At 36.9% G+C, this 25769-nt stretch overlaps 1 protein-coding gene across 1 annotated transcript in view; it reads left to right on the forward strand.

The window, feature by feature from the left end:
- The window catches only part of LOC128662533 (kininogen-2-like), a 215736-nt gene that overhangs the window by 159166 nt on the left and 30801 nt on the right, over positions 1 to 25769 (forward strand). Inside the window, exons 2-3 of the mRNA XM_053716314.1 lie at positions 10367 to 10463; positions 17257 to 17349. Of these exons, the coding sequence (XP_053572289.1) occupies positions 10387 to 10463; positions 17257 to 17349 (170 nt within the window). The 5' untranslated portion in view covers positions 10367 to 10386. The remainder of the gene's footprint in view (positions 1 to 10366; positions 10464 to 17256; positions 17350 to 25769) is intronic.

Raw genomic sequence — 25769 nt, forward strand, 5'->3', positions numbered from 1 at the left:
GTTGTAATATTGCTGCACAGTGACAGAGTGTGTATCACTAATGGTTAGTACACAACACACAATATGCAGAGCTAATAAATTAGTGAATAGATCTGTCTTTGTTACTCCAGTGATACTTCTGATGTTGTTGTAATATTGCTGCGCAGTGACAGAGTGTGTATCACTAATGGTTAGTACACAACACACAATATGCAGAGCTAATAAATGAGTGAATAGATCTGTCTTTGTTACTCCAGTGATACTTCTGATGTTGCTATAATATTGCTGCGCAGTAACAGAGTGTGTATCACTAATGGTTAGTACACGACACACAATATGCAGAGCTAATAAATGAGTGAATAGATCTGTCTTTGTTACTCCAGTGATACTTCTGATATTGTTATAATATTGCTGCACAGTGACAGAGTGTGTATCACTAATGGTTAGTACACAACACACAATATGCAGAGCTAATAAATGAGTGAATAGATCTGTCTTTGTTACTCCAGTGATACTTCTGATGTTGCTATAATATTGCTGCGCAGTAACAGAGTGTGTATCACTAATGGTTAGTACACAACACACAATATGTGGAGCTAATAAATGAGTGAATAGATCTGTGCTTGTTACTCCAGTGATAGTTCTGATGTTGTTGTAATATTGCTGCACAGTGACAGAGTGTGTATCACTAATGGTTAGTACACAACACACAATATGTGGAGCTAATAAATGAGTGAATAGATCTGTCTTTGTTGCTCCAGTGATACTTCTGATGTTGTTGTAATATTGCTGCACAGTGACAGAGTGTGTATCACTAATGGTTAGTACACAACACACAATATGCAGAGCTAATAAATTAGTGAATAGATCTGTCTTTGTTACTCCAGTGATACTTCTGATGTTGTTGTAATATTGCTGCGCAGTGACAGAGTGTGTATCACTAATGGTTAGTACACAACACACAATATGCAGAGCTAATAAATGAGTGAATAGATCTGTCTTTGTTACTCCAGTGATACTTCTGATGTTGTTGTAATATTGCTGCACAGTGACAGAGTGTGTATCACTAATGGTTAGTACACAACACACAATATGTGGAGCTAATAAATGAGTGAATAGATCTGTGCTTGTTACTCCAGTGATAGTTCTGATGTTGTTGTAATATTGCTGCACAGTGACAGAGTGTGTATCACTAATGGTTAGTACACAACACTATACAAACCCACACAATATGCAGAGCTAATAAATGAGTGAATAGATCTGTCTTTGTTACTCCAGTGATACTTCTGATGTTGTGGGTGCCTCCGTATAAACTATCACTAATCCAGTGGTTGTTCCGGTTATTTTATATTAGAGTATTGTGAATAGGGGTATAGTATAGCTATATGTCTGCCCTATACAGCAGATTGTTCCACGGTTAACTGTTACATACACCTTAGCTTGAGTAGCTACATTTAGGCTATATAGTAAGGTATATTCCCATATGGATCCACAGAGTGCATATCTTAAAAAAGGTTTATCTTAATCAAAATTAGCATCGAGTCTCATTGCATTGATTAAAAAGTGCAAGCGTGTTTTCCATCTAACAACCCTCCCTAGTATTATTAACCCTGTCAGAACTGTATAACACCGGATTAATAAAAGGTTGATTCATATATTCACTAGGCTTTTCTAATATTATATACTCACTTTATGTAGGCAATAGCAATTCCCTTTGCAGTAACTGCACAATATTGTCAAACAACTATATCTATTAACCCTTTATTAGGTCAGACTTATTCTACTGACACAACATAGGAACCCAATATTTATCCCTCACCGATACTTATTTCTACCTGAAACTATACACCTTACAGGTTGATATTATACCTATAAATGGGAAGCTCACCAAATCTAAAGGCCCCTAATACAATTGTTTTAATATAAATAATATTTTCTATTATATATTAGTCAGATTGTCTGATTCTAATCAATTAGGTTTTGCTAATAATAATTGAAAATAGGGGGGTGCTAACTGTCTGAAATGAATAAAGGTAATGAGGAAAGAAAAGTGACAGTATACTAGCACTCTTGTGGATGCCAATAATTACATATAAATATATGACATGGAGGGCCACCTGTATTAGGAATCTAATAAAACATAACTTTTATTAAGATAAATTAATTAAAAAATAATAATATATACATATGAATGCATAGTGTGTGCTTTAAACAGATTAAGAAAATTGTATATGGGCGACAATTGTCCACTTGAAGCACTATCAATTTATACGCAATCTATTATACTGCAACTCACACAGTTCAGTGCAAACTCAAAGTCTACAAATCCCCTTTGTAGATAATTGTTTATGCAATTCTGGGCGACTTTGAGTTTGCACTGAACTGTGTGAGTTGCAGTATAATAGATTGCGTATAAATTGATAGTGCTTCAAGTGGACAATTGTCGCCCATATACAATTTTCTTAATCTGTTTAAAGCACACACTATGCATTCATATGTATATATTATTGTTTTTTAATTCATTTATCTTAATAAAAGTTATGTTTTATTAGATTCCTTATACAGGTGGCCCTCCATGTCATATATTTATATGTAATTATTGGCATCCACAAGAGTGCTAGTATACTGTCACTTTTCTTTCCTCATTACCTTGATATTATACCTAATAATATATATAGAGAATCCCAGTGGTTGCTGCCACTCCTCAACACCCTGATATTCCAACTCTGATTGGCCCAGTGTTGATTGTCACTCCCCCCAGAGTATATTAGTTTACATACACCATCAAATACTCCACTTGGTAATCCGCTATAGGTATCATTCGATCACCAGTGATGCAGAAATAACATCCTGATAGCGCATCTCAGAATCTCATTTGTGTCTTTAACGTCACACATCTGTTTTAAATGAAGCAATAAAAGCTATGTTTTAATTATAGACTAGGTTTTCTACCCCCCGCACAATGATGTATTCAATATAAGTGGAGACAAAAGTGCTAAATATGTGCATACGTTTTGGTGAAATTTCTTTGACTTAACTCTGTAAATTTTGGGGGCGGAGCCTACTTCCAAAGCGGCAAGACGCATCTTGACGAAGCTCCAGGAAAATTACAGTTTTTCACTAAAATTCATTACAATAAACCTTCAGTATTTTATACCACTGAGATAACTATTGTGCTAAGAGGGAATAAATCCTATGAGCGGATGTTCTGATCGTGTTTGGCCTATGCTCTTTAGGACAGCTGCGTTGCAGACTTTATCACAGGAATGGAGGACATTTTGCCATCTGAAGCACTTGAGTCGTGGGTTAACCACAAGAAAACAAGTCCTGTTTAGGGAAAGCAACACAGGTCTGGGGCCGCCGTACAAAACCCCTCCTCCGATCTCCGGGGTTACAATATCCTGCTACAAGTGGGAGTCTAAAGTGATAATCGCATTGATGCAAAATGGACCCCGATGCAAACATGGAGGCACAGAACCTCAAAGTAACTTTGATAAAGCTGTTGGAGGAACATTTTGCAAAGCTCTATCGACTGATCAGCGGATGTTTTAACAAAGAGTATGCCTTACCTGAGCAGGAAGATGCTGAACCCCCTGTTTCTCAGCGGAGTATAGGGCGAGCTGCTGATAACGACTTCCCGGTTCTTGAATCTATTGTGCTGAGAGATACATGCGGCGAGATCAAGTGTGACGTTGCCACACTGCAAAGAACGGATTCAGCGGCCGTATCGGATGCTTCCCTTCCACCAAGCCTCAAGCAGGCCCCAGCTATTACCTTCGGGTCTCCGACCAAGCCTAGGCAAGTAAGTGAAGCAGAGATTCTCAAGACACGTGGTCCTATCCATCATACTAAGATCCCTCCACAGATGTCAGGAGCTGTCCTCCGCAGAGATAGGGATGTCAAGCTGAATAGGGCCAAATATGAGGGCGTGAACATTAAATTCAGCTCAGGTCCTCATCAGACCACAGTCTGGGATATTAGTAGGGACAATAAAAGACACTTTGGCTCTTTCAGTTTCCTATGCTGCTGAAAAACCGGTATAGGATGAGTACTTAACAAGGACACCTGCAGCAAAATCATATCCCACTAGAGACTGATTGCGCTGACGGCAGCTGAGCCTGATATTTGGGTGACTGCTATTAACGATGTGGGCTAAGTACACGATTTTCCCCTTTTTCTTTTTTTTTTGCTCAGACACAAAGCTTAAGAAAACATTGCATAATTTCAGATATTGTTGTGGAACTCTCTGTGCTTACAATTACACATTCACATAGAATTTCTATTGAAGCCTGCATAATCTGAAGTTCATACCCCTTTGTTTTGTGAGATATATTATGAGGGTAAATTACTAAACCGTGAGTTTCACACTAATATGATCTAAATATATTAAGCATTTCTGTCACACTATCCGGTAGTTACTTGCTATTACTGTCTCCTAGAGTTAATCATTAACAAAGCTAGTTATACCATAAGTTTGTTATTAGTACTGCATTTGCTTAATTCATTGTTGTTACAGAGTAAAATGTATTGTTTATTTCAATGACCGTTAAGACGAGCGTTAATAGTAGCTTTTCACTATTTAAAATGGGTCTCTAACTTTAAGTTTACTTAAAAGGATAGTAAGCCCAACATTTTTCTTTCATGATTCAGATAGAGCAACAATTTTAAGCTTTCTAATTTACTCCTATTATAAATGTTTCTTCGTTCTCTTGCTATCTTTATTTGAAAAAGCAGGAATGTTAAAGTGATGGTAAATTTTAGACTATGGGGCCCATTCATCCATGTGGGCCGGCATAAGATTGTAATAGAAGCATTACTATATGCACTAATTTAACCCTTTCACAGATGGATTTAAAAAAAAGGTACACATATACTTTTTTTTAATGGGAAAGATTACATTTATGGCATTTGATTATATAAAGTTTACTATCACTTTAAATGTGTTACATTATATTCCTTGCTAAATATGGGATGGCCGGCGGTGGCCGAGACAGCACAATGCACTTCGCCTTGGTCAAATATGTTAGGCATCCTATTGCTCTAGCTTGATGGGACTCTGGCTTAGTATTTTAAGATAGATGCCACTGATATCTTACACTAATAGACCCTCTATCACCCTTAATATCAGCCACAATAACTAATTGTACTTTCTTCTACTTAATATCTAGCCCGTTGATCTTATGGAAAGATTTCCTTTTTGTCCTCCAATTTTACCTTTACCAGAAATGTTACTGCTAAAAGCCTTTACAATAGTCCCCACCACTGCCTAATGGTTCTTATAATATAGTTTAGCTATAGTAGGTCACTGGTTTGAGGGTATGCTCCCCACTTCAATAATGGTTTACTTATGTTTTAATTAATATTAGAACTCCGGGATGTAACATATGGTCCTATTCTTCTGGGTGTTTCTATGGTTTAGCATATTGGTTCCACTAGAACTCCTTTAGACTCCCACCCCCCTTTATATACTCCCCATATATTATAGTTGCGCAATATGATCTACTATACATTTGTTAGTTTGTCATAAGCTAAGATGTCTGTTTGTTTTTATTCTTGAGTTATTTACCTATTGAGCTATAAACAGACCCAAACACGGTCTACTATTTCCTACCTTCTAACAATTATTTTTACAGGCGGTCAAGGGTCCAAGAGTGACCGAACATAATACAAAGTGAAGGTTTCTTTAAAAGAAAAATCCTGAGGTTCTGCACAATAGTCCATGTTATGATAAAGCAAGCGCTCCTGTGTAACTATATTTATACAACGTGTACTGCATTGTAAGGTTTCTATACTCTGTATGTTTAAGAACCTCAATAACAATATATAAAACAATGCACGAGCACTCTAGCCTGAATGCACACTATAATATAAACTATATAGGGCATCCCCACATTATCTGTGTAGTGCTATTGCCACCCGTTGTTTGTACATAAAAGTAAGAAGCCTTATTTACCATAGAACAGTCATTTTCCACCAGTGTGCCGTGAGAGATCCTCAGGTGTGCCGCGGCAGACTGACAACAGTGTGACATTTTTTATAAATTGTTGCTCATTTTTGTTTTTTACTCTGGGACATTTTTTTATTTTGAATGAGATGATCAGTCGTGGCGAACATTGCGTAGGAATGCAGCCTTCCCCCCCTACCACAGCACACAGCTACCCATGCAATACATTCTCAGGTCTCTGTAACCTTGTGTCTGTCAATGGCTCCTCCTGCAGGCACCGACCCGCATTAAATGACTGCACGGCTTTCATTTAATGCGGGCAGAGAGTCTCTGTGCGGTGCCTGCAGGAGGAGCCATTGACAGACATAAGGTTACAGAGACCTGAGAATATATTGCCTTTGCACGAAGACTCAAATACAAAAGCCACCGATAATAATTCAGCGCCTTCCTTTACTTCTACGAGCGCTCCCATAACAACTGCAGCCTTTTCCGATCCAAAGTTCAAAACAAAGTTATCCTCCGCCTGCTCTCGGTGAGCTGCACTAGCAACTCTCGCGAGACCCCTGACTGACTGTGCTAGATGCCGAGCAGCGGGAGGAGGGTGGTGTGTTGTTACCATGGTGACAGCTTATAGGTACTGTCTGGTCTAAAACGAGTAGTGATGACAGTGCTGCAGCAGGGCCAGAGCCTGCTTTGATGCAGGTATTTGGCAAACTAAGCGACTGCATTGCTATTGTGTGATCTGAGTGCATGTTGCATGACATTAAAGATGTGTCTGCAAGAATGTTGGTGACAAAGGGTCGCCAGGGGTCAAAACCAGAGATCCCATCTAAAATCTGTTGTTGACATGTGACTTGTCGAGAAACTACAGTAAAAGGAGAACTGATGTTTGACAAAGAGCCAAAGCACATGAACAGATTGTAGGCTTCCCTTAGACTGAGTGGGTAAAAATAAAGGGTTGGGCAACCACTGGCTGGAGCAGGGTAGTTGCAACCCATAAACTAAACAGCAGTGGCCATGCAGGCCCCTTTAACCCACATACAAAATTTGTCTGTGGCTTAAAGGGGCCTGCATAGCCACTGGTGTTTAGCTTATGGGGTGCAACTACCCTGCTCCATCCAGTGGTTGCCCCAACCCTTGATTTTCACCCTCTTGTCTGTGGCTTAAAGGGGCCTTCATGGCCAATTGTGTTTAGCTTATGGTGTGCAACTACCCTGCTCCAGCCAGTGGTTGCCCCCACCCTTGATTTTCACCCACTTGTCTGTGGCTTAAAGGGGCCTTCATGGCCACTTGTGTTTAGCTTATGGGGTGCAACTACCCTGCTCCATCCAGTGGTTGCCCCCACCCTTGATTTTCACCCACTCTGCCCATTATAAGGGAAACTCCTACAATCTGCTCATGTGCTTTGGCTCTTTGCTGACTTGGTTTTGGGAGCTTGGAGTTGGCTTTGTGTTGAGGATCAGTCCCTACCCTGGGCACAACTGCCCCCTGCAGGATGAGGCGCTCAGGATCCTGGGGTATCTGGTATGTCTTGAGTGTAGTCCTGTCCCTGCAAGGTAAATGCTGGATTTTATTTAACTTTGCACATTTAATGACATTTCTGTTACTAGACTCTGTGTAGTTAAATGTTGTGTCCTTTAGATGTGAAATGTAATTCAGGATTTTAGAATATTGTTATATTCCTAATGTAAAGTATTCATCATATACCAGAACTGCAGTCTGCTAGCCTTTCTTTGTCTCTGATTCTGATTTTCCTGGCACGTGCACAGTGTACCAGTCATGCACTTGTTGCTGTTTTGTTGTTGTTCTCAGTGATATTTTGATTATCTAGCTTTGGCAATACAGTTGTAGTGACTGTTATGCTAATAAAGATTAATTGAATTGAATTGACTAAAATTTACTAAATTGTCATATATATATATAATGTGTGATTTTGTAAAATTTTGGGATGGTGGTGTGCCGCAGGATTTTTAATGTAAAAAAATGTGCCACAGCAAATAAAAAGGTTGAAAATCACTGCCATAGAAGACCTACAGATACACTGTTTCCAATGCAGCTAAGGATTCTGGGTAAGACATACAAATGAGGTTCACAATGACTCACTTTTTACTTCAGTCAGCTTATACGCAGATGCCCTGTAAGCCATAGCATTGCTGAATACACAGGTTTTAAGCTTAGCCAGGGTTAGTACAGTGATTCAGAACCATCCCAGGACAGCTGTTTCAGGGTTTATAACACTCATCAGCTGGGAGTAGGTTGAGTCACTTCGGGTGAAGTTGATTTCCTTGTGAAAAACAACAGCTTCTAAAATTATGGTTAGGAGAAAAGGGAGTTAAAAATCCTCCACTAAGCACAAAATGTAGAGAGAAACTCATTGTGCAGCCCATTAACAAATCTAGACCAGTCAGAGGACTTGTTTTTCCCATAGGAGACCTCTGGATACACTTTTTCCAATGCTGAAGTAAAAAAGTAAATCATTGTGAACCTCATTTGCATATCTTACCCAGAATCCTTTGCACCATTGGAAATAGTGTATCTAGAGGTCTTCTGTGGGAAAACAAGCCTTCTGACGGGTCTAGATTTGTTACTGGGGTACACAAGGAGTTCTTCTCTCTCTCTTTCTTTCTCTCATATTTGTTCTGTTTCCCAGGAGTAATGGATTGTGGACTCCACCTGTATGAAAGAAAATATAATTTATGTTTACCTGATAAATTAATTTCTTTTTTGGTGGTGAGAGGCCATGACACCCCATCCGTTTTGTTTTGTATTTTTTTCTGGTGGCAGTTTAAGTATGCATCTCTTTTTTCCCTGATACTTTTTTTATTTTATTTAATCCTACCTTTCTGTCTATATGTCAGACTTGTTTCCACTAAGGTGGGAGGATTTTAAGGGCTCTTGGAGTTTTGGGAATCTTTGACTCCTCCTAGTGGCCAGGAATGTAATTCCCAGGAGTAATGGATCATGGACTCTCACCACTATGAAAGAAATTAATTGATCAGGTAAGCATAAATTATATTTTTAATTTGTGACTGTCTCACAGTGTCAGTGAGAGAGTGGATTCATTGGGCTGTCTATGCAGTTCTCTCTCAGCTCTCACAATATCCACTAAGCCTTTTACCCCTGCAGTTCTCACTGATTTATCTCACTTTTACTGTGTTGGAGAGGTTGTAGTCACAATACACTAAATAAATTGATATTATGGACATAAAACTAGAAGCTAAAGTGCTAAAGCTGCTGCAAATAGATAGTTTTTATCAGTACAGGCTGCTCCAATGTTAATCCCTCAATCCTGCATCTCAGAGAGCCTCATTAACTGCAAGAGTATTAGTTAATAATCATTTATCATCATACTGTAAATAGAGAAGCCCCTCCCCTTTATTAAGCACCACCCACGACAAATATTACAGCATAAATACCAGAGCTGCAATTAGAGGTATCAGTGTCTGGTTGCTGAGCTCACAGTTCTGTAACAAGGTGAGTTATCATAAGGCAGCTAGAGGCATCAGTGACTGATGATTTACTGGTTTATGCCAGGGGGTCACAGACTGAGATTAGGGGTGATGGGTAAACACAAAGGAGGGGCACAACTTTATAATGGGACAGAGCCTAGAACTAGAGGTGCTGGGTGGGGGAAAGATCTTTATCTGGGAAGAAAGGGTTAAAGCCTTATACTGGGGGTAACAGCCTTATACTGGGGGTAACAGCCTTATACTGAGTGTCACAAACTTATACTGAATGTTGCAGCCTTATACTGAGTGTCGCAGCCTTATACAGAGTGTCACGGCCTTATACTGAGTGTCACAGCCTTATACTGAGTGTCACAGCCTTATACTGAGTGTCACAGCCTTATACCGAGTGTCACAGCCTTATACTGAGTGTCACAGCCTTATACTGAGTGTCACAGCCTTTTACTGAGTGTCACAGCCTTTTACTGAGTGTCACAGCCTTATACCGAGTGTCACAGCCTTATACTGGGGGTCACAGCCATATACTGAATGTTGCAGCCTTATACTGAGTGTCGCAGCCTTATACAGAGTGTCACAACCTTATACTGAGTGTCACAGCCTTATACTGAATGTATAAGGCTCGCTGACTCCCCCACTGTCTCCTTACTTCTGCCCACCTTATATTGCATGTTACAGCCTTGTACTAGGGGTCGCAATCTTATACTGGTGGTTACAGCAATATACTGAGGTCACAACCCTATTTATACTGGGTGTGACAGTTTCATCTGGAGACCAAATCCTTCTATGGGGGTCATAGCCTTATACTGGCAACACAGTCTTGTACTGGGGGTCACAGCCTTATACTGAGGGTCACAGCCTTATACGGGGGGGGGGTCAAGGCCTTGTACTGTCTCACCTTCCTGTACACACGTGTCATGTTCTGTGAATTCTTGTTTATTAACTGATCATTTCTCCATTACTATTTTCCATTTTTCAGTTTCACTTCCAGCTCTGATAATGAGACTGTGGTTCTGTCTAAGTTTCCTCATCGCCCTGTGCCTGGAGCATTTTCCAGGAACCCTGGCAGCTGAAAGGTAACTGCCCCCTGACTCCCCCACTGACTCGTTACTTCTGCCCACTGACAGGTTATTGCTCACTGACCTCCCCACTGTCTCCTTACTTCTGCCCACTGACAGGTAACTGTCCGCTGACCCACCACACTGTCTCCTTACTTCTACCCACTGTCAGGTAATTTCCTCCCGACTCCCCACTGTCTTCCTACTTCTGCCCACTGACTAGTAACTGCTCCCTGAACCCTCCCTGTCTCCTTACTGCTGCCCCCTGTCCCCCCACTGTCTCCTTACTTCTGCCCTATGACAGATAATTGCCCCCTGACCCACTCACTGTCTCCTTACTTCTGCCAACTGACAAATAATTGCCCCCTGACCCACCCCACAGTCTCCTTACTTCTGCTGTCTGACATGTAACTTTCCCCTGATCCACCCACAGTCTACTTACTCCTGCTGTTTGACAGGTAACTGCCCCCTGACCCACCCATTGTCTGTGTCAGTATCAGCCTCTAGTGTATATATTAGTATTACAGTATTATCTCATATTGTAACAAACAGATGTTACTAGTGTATATATTAGTATTACAGTATTATCTCATATAGTAACAATCAGAGGTTGATAGTGTATATATTAGTATTACAGTATTATCTCATATTGTAACAAACAGATGTTACTAGTGTATATATTAGTATTACAGTATTATCTCATATTGTAACAAACAGATGTTACTAGTGTATATATTAGTATTACAGTATTATCTCATATTGTAACAATCAGATGTTAGTAGTGTATATATTAGTATTACAGTATTATCTCATATAGTAACAATCACATGTTACCAGTGTATATATTAGTATTGCAGTATTATCTCATATTGTAACAATCACATGTTACTAATGTATATATTATTATTACAGTATTATCTCATGTTGTAACAATCAGATGTTACTAGTGTATATATTATTATTACAGTATTATCTCATATTGTAACAATCACATGTTACTAGTGTATATATTATTATTACAGTATTATCTCATGTTTTAACAATCAGATGTTACTAGTGTATATATTAATATTACAGTATTATCTCATGTTGTAACAATCAGATGTTACTAGTGTATATATAAGTATTACTGTATTATCTTATATTGTAACAATCACATGTTACTAGTGTATATATTAGTATTATAGTGTTATCTCATATTGTAATAATCAGATGTTACTAGTGTATATATTAGTATTACAGTATTATCTCATATTGTAACAATCACATGTTACTAGTGTATATAATATTATTATTACAGTATTATCTCATGTTTTAACAATCAGATGTTACTAGTGTATATATTAATATTACAGTATTATCTCATGTTGTAACAATCAGATGTTACTAGTGTATATATAAGTATTACTGTATTATCTTATATTGTAACAATCAGATGTTAGTAGTGTATATATTATTATTACTGTATTATCTCATATGGTAACAATCAGATGTTACTAGTATATATATATATATATATATATATATATATATATATATATATATATATCTATATATATATATATATATATATCTTAGTATTAGTTTATTATCTTATATTGTAATAATCAGATGTTATTAGTGTATATATTAGTATTACAGTATTATCTCATTATATAACAATTAGATGTTACTAGTGTATATATTAGTATTACAGAATTATCTCATATTGTAACAATCAGATGTTACTAGTGTATATATTAGTATTACAGTATTATCTCATAGTGTAACCATCAGATGTTAGTAGTGTATAAATTAGTATTATAGTATTATCTCATAGTGTAACCATCAGATGTTAGTAATGTATATATTAGTATAACAGTATTATCTCATATTATAATAATCAGATATTAGTATTGTATATATTAGTATTACAGTATTATCTCATATTGTAACAATCAGATGTTACTATTGTATATATTAGTATTACAGTATTATCTCATATTGCAGTGATTTTCAACCTTTTTTTTGCCGTGGCACACTTTTTTACATTAAAAAATACATTTTACAAAATCACACATTGTAGCCTAATACAGGATATATACAGTATATATATATATACACACACTGTACTGTGCTGTCATGCCATGCCTCCTACAAACTATACATGACATATTGATATTCATTCACAAAAAATCGTAATGATTGTCTGTGAATGAATGTCAATGTCATGGTTGTAAATGATGCCTGATGAGCCTGTCACATACCTCCCAATATTTCAAAATTTGAAAGAGGGACACCCCGCACTTTTGTCAGTCTGCCCCGGCACACCTGAGGATCTCTCACGGCACACTAGTGTGCCACGGCACACTGGTTGAAAAACACTGTCATATTGTAACAATCAGATGTTACTAGTGTATATATTAGTACTACAGTATTCTCTCATATTGTAACAATCAGATGTTACTAGTGTATATATTAGTATTACAGTATTCTCTCATATTGTAACAATCAGATGTTACTAGTGTATATATTAGTATTACAGTATTATCTTATATTGTAACAATCAGATGTTACTAGTGTATATATTAGTATTACAGTATTCTCTCATAGTGTAACAATCAGATGTTACTAGTGTATATATTAGTACTACAGTATTCTCTCATATTGTAACAATCAGATGTTACTAGTGTATATATTAGTATTACAGTATTCTCTCATAGTGTAACAATCAGATGTTACTAGTGTATATATTAGTACTACAGTATTCTCTCATATTGTAACAATCAGATGTTACTAGTGTATATATTAGTACTACAGTATTCTCTCATAGTGTAACAATCAGAAGTTACTAGTGTATATATTAGTACTACAGTATTCTCTCATAGTGTAACAATCAGAAGTTACTAGTGTATATATTAGTATTACAGTATTATCTCATATCGTAACAATCAGATGTTACTATAGTATATATTAGTATTACAGTATTATATCTTATTGTAACAATCAGATGTTACTAGTGTATATATTAGTATTACAGTATTATCTCATATTGTAACAATAAGATGTTACTAGTGTATATATTAGTATTACAGTATTGTCTCATATAGCAACAATCAGAAGTTACTTGTGTATATATTAGTATTATAGAATTATCTGAAATTATAACAATCAGATGTTACTAGTGTATATATTAGTATTATAGTATTAACTCATATTGCAACAATCAGATGTTACTAGTGTATATATTAGTATTACAGTGTTATCTCACATTGTAACAATCAGATGTTATTAGTGTATATATTAGTATTACAGTATAATTTCATATTGTACAAATCAGATGTTAGTAGTGTATATAAAAGTATTACAGTGTTATCTCATATTGTAACAATCAGATGTTACTAGTATATATATTAGTATTACAGTGTTATCTCATATTGTAACAATCAGATGTTACTATTGTATATATTAGTATTACAGTATTATCTCATATTGTAACAATCAGATGTTACTAGTGTATATATTAGTATTACAGTATTATCTCATATCGTAACAATCAAATGTTACTAGTGTATATATTAGTATTACAGTATTATATCTTATTGTAACAATCAGATGTTACTAGTGTATATATTAGTATTACAGTATTATCTCATATTGTAACAATCAGATGCTACTAGTGTATATATTAGTATTATAATGTATTACAGTATTATCTCACATTGTAAGAATTAGATGTTACTAGTGTATATATTAGTATTACAGTATTATATCTTATTGTAACAATCAGATGTTACCAGTGTACATATTAGTATTACAGTATTATCTCATATTGTAACAATCAGATGCTACTAGTGTATATATTAGTATTATAATGTATTACAGTATTATCTCGCATTGTAACAATCAGATGTTACTAGTGTATATATTAGTATTACAGTGTTATCTCATATTGTAACCATCAGATGTTACTAGTGTATATATTAGTATTACAGTATTATCTCATATTGTAACAATCAGATGTTACTAGTGTATAGACATGTGCATGGCGAAAAAATTCGGTTTGGTTCGGATCGATTCGGAATTTTTCAAAGTTCGGTTCGGATCGATTAAAAAAATTTCGAATCGTTTCGTTTCGGATTCATTCGGATTCGAAGAAATTCGGCTGGATTCGGTTCGATTCGGTTCGATTCAGTTCGTAAATTCGCCAATTTGGTAAGTGTTAGGTGTGATTAGACTAGTATTATACTGTATATTAGGTGTTAACCTAACATACTGTATAATACTAGTGTAATCCAATGGCCATCCGAATTTACGAATCGATTCGATTCGATTCGGAAAATTCGGCAAAATTTGAATTCGGAAAATTCGGCAAAATTTGAATTCGGAAAATTCGGCAAAATTTGAATTCGGAAATTCGGTTCGATCCGAATCGCCGAATTTGCCGAATTTCCGAATCGCACATGTCTACTAGTGTATATATTAGTATTATAGTATTATCTCATATTGTAACAAATATATGTTACTAGTGTATATATTAGTATTACAGTATTCTCTCATATTGTAACAATCAGATGTTAGTAATGTATATATTAGTATTACAGTATTATTTTATATTGTAACAATCAGATGTTACTAGTGTATATATTAGTATTATAGTGTTATCTCATATTGTAACAATCAGATGTTACTATTGTATATATTAGTATTATAGCATTATCTCATATTCTAACAATCAGATGTTACTAGTGTATATATTAGTATTACAGTAGTATCCCATATTTTAACAATCAGATGTTACTAGTGTATATATTAGTATTACAGTATTATCTCATATTGTAACAATCAGATGATACAAGTGTATATATTAGTATTACAGTATTATCTCATATTGTAACAATCAGATGTTACTAGTGTATATATTAGTATTACAGTATTCTCATAATGTAACAGTCAGATGTTACTAGTGTACATATTAGTATTATAGTATTATCTCATATTGTAACAATCAGATGTTACTAGTGTATGTATTAATATTACAGTAGTATCCCATATTGTAACAATCAGATGTTACTAGTGTATATATTAGTATTACAGTATTATCTCATATTGTAACAATCAGATGTTACTAGTGTATATATTAGTATTACAGTATTATCTCATATTGTAACAATCAGATGTTACTACTGTATATATTAGTACTACAGTATTCTCTCATATTGTAACAATTAGATGTTACTAGTGTATATATTAGTATTACAGTATCTCATATTGTAACAATCAGAAGTTACTAGTGTATATATTAGTAATACAGTATTATCTCATATCGTAACAATCAGATGTTACTAGTGTATATATTAGTATTACAGTATTATATCGTATTGTAACAATCAGATGTTACTAGTGTATATATTAGTATTATAGTGTTATCTCATATTGTAACAATCAGATGTTACTAGTGTATATATTAGTATTACAGTATTATCTCATATTGTAATAATCAGATGTTACTAGTGTATATATTAGTATTATAGTGTTATCTCATATTGTAACAATCAGATGTTACTAGTGTATATATTAGTATTACAGTATTATCTCATATTGTAATAATCAGATGTTACTAGTGTATATATTAGTATTATAGTGTTATCTCATATTGTAACAATCAGATGTTACTAGTGTATATATTAGTATTACAGTATTATCTCATATTGTAATAATCAGATGTTACTAGTGTATATATTAGTATTATAGTGTTATCTCATATTGTAACAATCAGATGTTACTAGTGTATATATTTGTTACAATATGAGATAATACTGTAATACTAATATATACACTACTAACATCTGATTGTTACAATATGAGATAATACTGTAATACTAATATATACACTAGTATTATCTGATTGTTACAATATGAGATAATACTGTAATACTAATATATACACTAGTAACATCTAATTGTTACAATATGAGATAATACTGTAATACTAATATATACACTAGTAACATCTGATTGCTACAATATGAGATAATACTGCAATACTAATATATACACTAGTAACATCTGATTGTTACAATATGAGATAACACTGTAATACTAATATATACACCAGTAACTTCTGAGTGTTACAATATGAGATAATACTGTAATACTAATATATACATTAGTAACATCTGATTGTTACAATAAAATATAACACTGTAATACTAATATATACACTAGTAACATCTGATTGTTACAATATGAGATAATACTGCAATACTATCAGATGTTACTAGTGTATATATTAGTATTACAGTGTTATATTTTATTGTAACAATCAGATGTTACTAATGTATATATTAGTATTACAGTATTATCTCATATTGTAACACTCAGAAGTTACTGGTGTATATATTAGTATTACAGTGTTATCTCATATTGTAACAATCAGATGTTACTAGTGTATATATTAGTATTACAGTATTATCTCATATTGTAACAATTAGATGTTACTAGTGTATATATTAGTATTACAGTATTATCTCATATTGTAACAATCAGATAATACTAGTGTATATATTAGTATTACAGTATTATCTCATATTGTAACAATCAGATGTTAGTAGTGTATATATTAGTATTACAGTATTATCTCATATTGTAACAATCAGATGTTAGTAGTGAATATATTAGTATTACAGTATTATCTCATATTGTAACAATCAGATGTTACTAGTGTATATATTAGTATTACAGTATTATCTCATATTGTAACAAGTTAGTAGTGTATTTAGTTTCTCTTTTCTACACTATTGTAAGAACATTTTATCCTCTCCCTCAAAAGGAATAATCGTGACTACCCCATAAGAACCCACTTACATGGCCATCATATACCAAGGTATACCACCGGTTTCCGGCTGGGTGAACACGGTTTAAGGTAAGGTGATCTTCAAGGGGGTAGTGTTATTATTATTATTATCGGTTATTTGTAGAGCACCAACAGATTCCGCAGCGCTATAAGCAAAGGGGGAGTACAACAAAACAATTATAGGGATCAAATGGGTAGAGGGCCCTGCCAAGAGTTGCACTGTTGTAGTCAGCTCTTATGAAGGTGATCTACAAACAGCTGGACTTTAGGCTTACATGCTAAGGGGGTTCAGGGGATAGCAGTGGAGGAGAGGAACTGGTATTAGGAAAGGTTAGCGTAGGTTGTATGCATCCCTGAACAGTAGAGTCTTTAGGGAGCACTTGAAGCTTTTAAAACTAGAAGAGAGTCTTGTGGAGCGAGGCAGAGAGTTCCACAAGATGGGAGCCAGTCTGGAGAAGTCCTGTAAATGGGAGTGTGATGAGGTGACAAGAGAGGAGGAGAGTAGGAGGTCATGAGCAGAGCGAAGGGGACGGGAGGGAGAGTATCTGGAGACAAGGTCTGAGATGTAGGGGGGAGCAGTGCAGTTGAGGGCTTTGTATGTCAGAGTGAGAGTTTTGTGTTTGATCCTAGAGGCAAGAGGAAGCCAGTGAAGGGATTGGCAGAGAGGCGCAGCAGATGAAGAGCGACTTGTAAGGAAGATGAGTCTGGCAGAGGCATTCATTATGGATTGTAAAGGAGCTAGGCGGCAGGTGGGGAGACCAGAGAGGACAGGGTTGCAGTAATCAAGGCGGGAAATAATGAGAGAGTGGATTAAAATCTTAGTTGTGTCTTGTGTAAGGAAGTGTCTAATTTTAGAGATGTTTTTAAGGTGGAAGCAGCAGGCTTTAGCCAAGGACTGAATGTGAGGAGTGAAGGAAAGATCTGAGTCAAATGTGACCCCGAGACATCGGGCATGCGGGGTAGGGGTAATGATGGAGTTGTCGACAGTTATAGAGATATTGGGGGTGGAGATTTTGGAAGAAGGGGGGAAAATGAGGAGCTCAGTTTTGGAGAGATTTAGCTTGAGGTAGTGAGAGGACATCCAGGAAGAGATGTGAGAAAGACAGTTAGTGACACGGGTTAGCAAGGACGGAGATAGGTCTGGTGCAGAGAAGTAGATTTGAGTGTCATCGGCATACAAATTATATTGGAAACCGTGGGACTTAATTAGGGTACCTAGTGATGATGTATAGATTGAGAAGAGAAGGGGACCGAGGACAGAGCCTTGCAGTACTCCGACAGAAAGTGGTGACGGTGCAGAGGAGGCCCCAGAGAAGGCTACACTGAAGATACGGTTTGATAGGTAGGAAGAGAGCCATGAAAGGGCTGTGTCACAGATGCCGAAGGATTGGAGGGTTTGGAGCAAAAGAGGGTGGTCGACAGTGTCAAAGGCTGCGGACAGATCAAGGAGGATAAGCAGAGAGAAGTGGCCTTTTGATTTAGCTGTAAGTAGGTCGTTGGTGACCTTAACAATATCTGTCTCTTTGGAGTGATAGGGACGAAATCCAGATTGCAGTGGGTCAAGAAGGGAGTTTAACGTAAAGAAATGGGATAGGCATGCATATACTAGTTTTTTGAGAAGCTTTGAAGCAAGAGGGAGGAGGGAAATAGGGCGGTAGTTGGATGGGGAGGTAGGATCAAGGGAAGGTTTTTTGAGGATAGGTGTGACCAGTGCATGTTTCATCGATGAGGGAAATGTACCAGTGCTGAGGGAGAGGTTGAAAATGTGTGTTAGTATAGGGGTAAGGGTAGCAGAGAGGAGGGGAGTAGCTGTGAGGGGATAGGGTCAAGGGGACAGGTAGTGAGGTGAGAGCGCAGTATAAGTGCCGAAACTTCTTCCTCAGTAACAGGGGAGAATGAACTAAGTTTCAGGTTATGAGGGTTGTGGTTGAGTTAGAGCATTTGAGGGGGGGAGAGAATGAAATTATGTTGAGAGCTGATTTCATGTCTGATGGAGTTAATTTTGTTAGTGAAGTGACTGGCAAAGTCTTGAGCTGACAGAAAAGTTGTATTAGGAAGTGGGGGAGGGCGGAGGAGAGTATTGAAAGTGGAGAACAGACATTTTGGGTTTGAAGAAAGATTAGAGATAAGAGTAGAGAAGTAGTGTTGCTTGTGGAGATTAAGGGCAGAGTAGTAGGAGTTCAAGATGAATTTGTAATGAAAAAAATCAGCTGAACTCCGTGATTTTCTCCAATGCCGTTCAGCAGTACGGGAACATCTGCGTAGGTACCGTGTCAGAGGAGTATGCCAGGGCTGGGGATGAGTGTGTGATTTCCGAGCAGTGGTAAGAGGGGCGAGATTGTCAAGGATGGATATAAGGGTGGAATTATAGTGGCAGATAGATTGTTCAGGGCAGGAAAAGGAGGAGAAGGATGAGAGGAGCGGTTTAAGGGAATTAGCAAGTTGTTGCTGATCTAAAGACATAATGCTTCTGTGAAGTTTGGTGTGAGGAGTAGAAGGTGGGAGAGTTGTAGGAAGGGATGATATGTTGCAGTTAAGGAGATGGTGGTCGGAAAGAGGAAAAGGGGAGTTTGAGAAGTTTGAGAGAGTGCATCGATAGCTAAAGATCAGGTCAAGAGAGTGACCGTCTTTGTGAGTGGGAGAATCAGTCCGTTGTGACAGACCGAAAGAGGAAGTGAGTTGCAGAAGTTGTTTAGCAGATGAGGCAGTGGGATTGTTAAGGGGGATGTTGAAGTTGCCAAGAATGAGGGCAGGGGTGTCTGAGGAAAGGAAATAGGATAGCCAGGCAGCCAAGTGATCTAGAAATTGAGTTGAGGAGCCAGGGGGCCGTATATGACTGCAACACGTACAGAGAGAGGGGAGAATAAGCAAATCATGTCCGTTTCAAATGAGGGAAAAGTGAGGGAAGAGATAGGATGTATTTGTTGAAAGTTGCAACGAGAGGAAAGTAAAATACCTACACCACCTCCTTGTCTATTACCAGACCTAGGAGTGTGGCTGAAGTGGAGACCCCCATGTGACAGAGCAGCAGTGGATGCTGTGTCTAGGGGAGAGAGCCAGGTTTCTGTTAGGGCCAGAAGGTTGAGGGAGCGGGAGATAAAGAGGTCATGTATAGAAGTGAGCTTGTTGCAAACAGAGCGAGAGTTCCAGAGTGCACAAGTGAAAGGGGTAGTGGCTTTAGATGCAAGAGGAATGTGAGTAAGGTGTGCAGAGTTTTGTTTTCTGAGTCTATGGGATGGTACACATGGATGTGCACGGTTTGTCAGTGGTTGGGGGGATCGTATGGGTTTTAGAGTAGAAGTGTGTGGGTTGTAATGTTGGGGGGGTCTCGTATTTTTTTTTACAGGTAAAAAAGCTGATTACTTTGGGGCAATGCCCCGCAAAAAGCCCTTTTAAAGGCTAGTAAAAGAGCTGATTACTTTTGTAATTTAGTTTAGGATAGGGAATTTTATTATTTTGGGGGGCTTTTTTATTTTATTAGGGGGCTTAGATTAGGTGTAAGTAGATTAAAATTCTTGTAATATTTTTTTATTTTTTTTTAATTTAGTGTTTGTTTTTTTTGTAATATAGTTTAGTTTATTTAATTGTATTTTAGTTTAGATCATTGTAGTTCATTTATTTAATTAATTTATTGATAGTGTAGTGTTAGGTGTATTTGTAACTTAGGTTAGGATTTATTTTACAGGTAATTTTGAAATTATTTTAACTAGGTAGCTATTAAATAGTTATTAACTATTTAATAGCTATTGTACCTAGCTAAAATAAATACAAAGTTGCCTGTAAAATAAATATAAATCCTAAAATAGCTACAATGTAACTATTAGTTATATTGTAGCTATCTTATGGTTTATTTTATAGGTAAGTATTTATTTTTAAATAGGAATAATTTATTTAATTATAGTAAATTTATTTAGTTTTATTTAAATTATATTTAATTTAGGGGGGTGTTAGGGTTAGATTTAGGTTTAGGGGTTAATAACTTTATTATAGTAGCGGCGACGTTGGGGGCGGGAGATTAGGGGTTAATAATTGTAGGTAGGTTGCGGCGATGTTAGGGAGGGCAGATTAGGGGTTAATAAAATTTATTATAGTGTTTGCGAGGCGGGAGTGCGGGAGTGCGGCAGATCAGGGGTTAATACATTTATTATAGTGGCGGCGACGTCCGGTCGGCAGATTAGGGGTTAATAAGTATAGGTAGGTGGCGGCGACGTTGGGTGCGGCAGATTAGGGGTTAATAAATATAATATAGGTGTCGGCGATGTTGGGGGCAGCAGATTAGGGGTTCATAGGGATAATGTAGGTGGCGGCGGTGTCCAGAACGGCAGATTAGGGGTTAATAGTATAATGCAGGTGTCAGCGATAGTGCGGGCGGCAGATTAGGGGTTAATAAGTGTAAGATTATGGGTGTTTAGACTCGGGGTTCATGTTAGGGTGTTAGCTGTAGACTTAGAAAGTGTTTCCCCATAGGAAACAATGGGGCTGCGTTAGGAGCTGAACGCTGCTTTTTTTGCCAGCCAGCTCAGCCCCATTGTATCCTATGGGGAAATCGTGCACAAGCACGTTTTTCCAGCTTACCACTACCGTAAGCAACGCTGGTATTGAGGGTTGAAGTGGAGCTAAATTTGGCTCAACGCTCACTTTTCTGAGGCTAACGCAGCCATTCAGAAAACTCGTAATGCCAGCGTTGGCTTAAGGGAGCACTGGAAAAAAAGGCTCGTTAGCCCCACAAGTTTTTACCGACAAAACTCGTAATCTAGGCGATAGAAAGGACATTAGGAGAGGCTTCTCTTTGTCTGGTCTAATATACTAGTGTATATATTAGCATTACAGTATTATCTCATATTGTAAGAATCAGATGTTACTAGTGTATATATTAGTATTACAGTATTATCTCATATTGTAACAATCAGATGTTACTAGTGTATATATTAGTATTACAGTATTATCTCATGTTTTAACAATCAGATGTTACTAGTGTATATAGTAGTATTACAGTATTAATTCATATTGTAACAATCAGAAGTTACTAGTGTATATATTAGTATTACAGTATTTTCTCATATTGTAACGATCAGGAGTTACAAGTGTATATATTAGTATTACAGTATTATCTCATGTTGTAACAATCAGATGTTACTAGTGTATATATTAGTATTACAGTATTAATTCATATTGTAACAATCAGGAGTTACTAGTGTATATATTAGTATTACAGTATTATCTCATGTTGTAACAATCAGATGTTACTAGTGTATATATTAGTATTATAGTATTAATTCATATTGTAACAATCAGATGTTACTAGTGAATATTTTAGTATTACAGTATTATCTCATATTGTAACAATCAGATGTTACTAGTGTATATATTAGTATTACCGTGTTATCTCATATTGTAACAATCATTGGCGGGATTACATACACGGCGCACTCCTAATCCGCCATTAACCCACAACGCAATAAACCTATTAAACTATTAACCCCTAATCCGCCAAACCCACACAACGCAATAATGCTAATAAATCTATTAACCCCTAAACTGCCAAAGCCCACAATGCAAATAACTAATCACTAAGCTCCCTAACACCCCTAAATTAACCCCATTACATAAATTAAAATAAAACTAAATTACAATTTAAATTAAAAAAATAGCATTACTTTAAAAATAAAAAAAATAAGTTTAAATTAAGCTAAAATTACAGAAAATAAAAAAGTCTAACATTACAGAAAATAAAAAACTAACGGCTTGATTACGAGTTGTGCGTTAAGGTAAAAAAGCAGCGTTAACAGGTTCTAATGCTGCTTTTTTACGCCTGCTGCTATTACGAGTCTCGAAGGTTTAGGGTCACCGCACACTTTTTTGGCCTTACCGCAAAACGACTTACGTAAACTTTGTAAAGTCTTTTTTCTATGGGACTTCCATAGCGCCGGTATTACGAGTCTGTCCTGGGAGGCCAAAAAGTGAGCGGTACAGCCTACCCCGTCAAGAGTCCTAACGCATTATAAAGTCAGTAGTTATGAGTTTTACACTACAACGCCGTAACATAAAACTTATAACTAAAGTGCTAAAAAGTACACCAACACCCATAAACTACCTATTAACCCCTAAACCGAGGCCCTCCTACATTGCAAACACTTAAATTAAATTTTTAACCCCTAATCTGCTGCTCCGGACACTGCCGCCACCTACATTATATTTATTAACCCCTAATCTGCTGCCCCCACTATCACCGACACATACATTATATTTATTAACCCCTAAACTGCCAACCCCAATGTCGCTGCAATCTACCTACACTTATTAACCCCTAATCTGCCGCCCACAACGTCGCCGCCACTATAATAAACATATTAACCCCTAAACCGCCGCCCCTAACATCGCCGCCACCTACCTACATTTATTAACCCCTAATCTGCCGCCCCAACATCACCGCCACTATACTAAATGTATTAACCCCTAAACCTAAGTCTAACCCTAATCCTAACACCCTTTAACTTAAATATAATTTAAATAAATCTAAATAAAAATTACTATTAGCACCTAAATAATTCCTATTTAAAACTAAATACTTACCTATAAAATAAACCCTAAGCTAGCTACAATATAACTGATAGTTACATTGTATCTAGCTTAGGTTTTATTTTTATTTCACAGGTAAGTTTGTATTTATTTTAACTAGGAAGAATAGTTATTAAATAGTTATTAACTATTTAATAACTACCTAGCTAAAATAAAGACAAAAGTACCTGTAAAACAAAACATAACCTAAGTTACAATAACACCTAACACTACACTATAATTAAATAAATTAACTAAATTAACAACAATTAAATAAACTATATTAAATTAGCTAAAGTACAAAAAAAAAACCCACTAAATTACAGAAAATAATTAAACAAGATATTTAAACTAATTACACTTAATCTAATAGCCCTATCAAAATAAAAAAAGCCCCCCCAAAAATAAAGAAACCCTAGCCTAAACTAAACTACCAATAGCCCTTAAAAGGGCCTTTTGCGGGGCATTGCCCCAAAGTAATCAGCTCTTTTACCTGTAAAAAAAAAAATACAAACAACCCCCCCAAAGTAAAACCCACCACCCACACAACCAACCCCCCAAATAAAATACTATCTAAAAAAACCTAAGCTCCCCATTGCCCTGAAAAGGGCATTTGGATGCGCATTGCCCTTAAAAGGGCGGTTAGCTCTTTTGCGGCCCAAACCCTATCCTAAAAATAAAACCCACCCAATACACCCTTAAAAAAACCTAACCTTAACCCCCTGAAGATCAACTTACAGTTCTGAAGACCAGACATCCATCCTCAAGGAAGCGGCAGAAGTCTTCATCCAACCGGGCCGAAGTCCTCAACGAAGCTGGAAGAAGTCTTCATCCAAGCCGGGCGAAGTGGTCCTCCAGACGGGCAGAAGTCTTCATCCAGACGGGCAGAAGTCTTCATCCAGACTGCATCTTCTATCTTCATCCATCCGGCGCGGAGCGGGTCCATCTTCAAGACATCCGACACGGAGCATCCTCTTCATCCGACGACTACCCGACAAATGAAGGCCCCTTTAAGTGATGTCATCCAAGATGGAATCCCTTAGATTCCGATTGGCTGATAGAATTATATCAGCCAATCGGAATTAAGGTATAAAAAATCCTATTGGCTGATGCAATCAGCCAATAGGATTGAAGTTCAATCCTATTGGCTGATCCAATCAACCAATAGGATTGAGCTTGCATTCTATTGGCTGTTCCAATCAGCCAATAGAATGCAAGCTCAATCCTATTGGGTGATTGAATCAACCAATAGGATTAAACTTCAATCCTATTGGCTGATTGCATCAGCCAATAGGATTTGTTCTACCTTAATTCTGATTGGCTGATAGAATTCTATCAGCCAATCTGAATCTAAGGGACGCCATCTTTGATGACGGCACTTAAAGGAACCTTCATTCATCGGGTAGTCGTCGGATGTCTTGTAGATGGACCCGATCCGCGCCGGATGGATGAAGATAGAAGATGCCGTCTGGATGAAGACTTTTGCCCATCTGGAGGACCACTTCGTCCGGCTTGGATGAAGACTACTCCCGGCTTCGTTGAGGACTTCGGCCCGGTTGGATGAAGACTTCTGCTGCTTCCTTGAGGATGGAGGTTCGGTCTTCAGAACTGTAAGTCGATCTTCAGGGGGTTAGTGTTAAGTTTTTCTAAGGGTGTATTGGGTGGGTTTTATTTTTAGGTTAGGGTTTGGGCCGCAAAAGAGCTAACTGCCCTTTTAAGGACAATGCCCATCCAAATGCCCTTTTCAGGGCAATAGGGAGCTTAGGTTTTTTTAGATAGTATTTTATTTGGGAGGTTGGTTGTGTGGGTGGTGGGTTTTACTGTTTGGGGGGTTGTTTGTATTTTTTTTTACAGGTAAAAGAGCTGATTACTTTGGGGCAATGGTGGGTAGTTTAGTTTAGGCTGGAGGGGGTATTTTGGGGGGCTATTAG

This window comes from Bombina bombina, chromosome 6 (assembly GCF_027579735.1).
Source record: "Bombina bombina isolate aBomBom1 chromosome 6, aBomBom1.pri, whole genome shotgun sequence".
Lineage (NCBI taxonomy): Eukaryota > Metazoa > Chordata > Amphibia > Anura > Bombinatoridae > Bombina > Bombina bombina.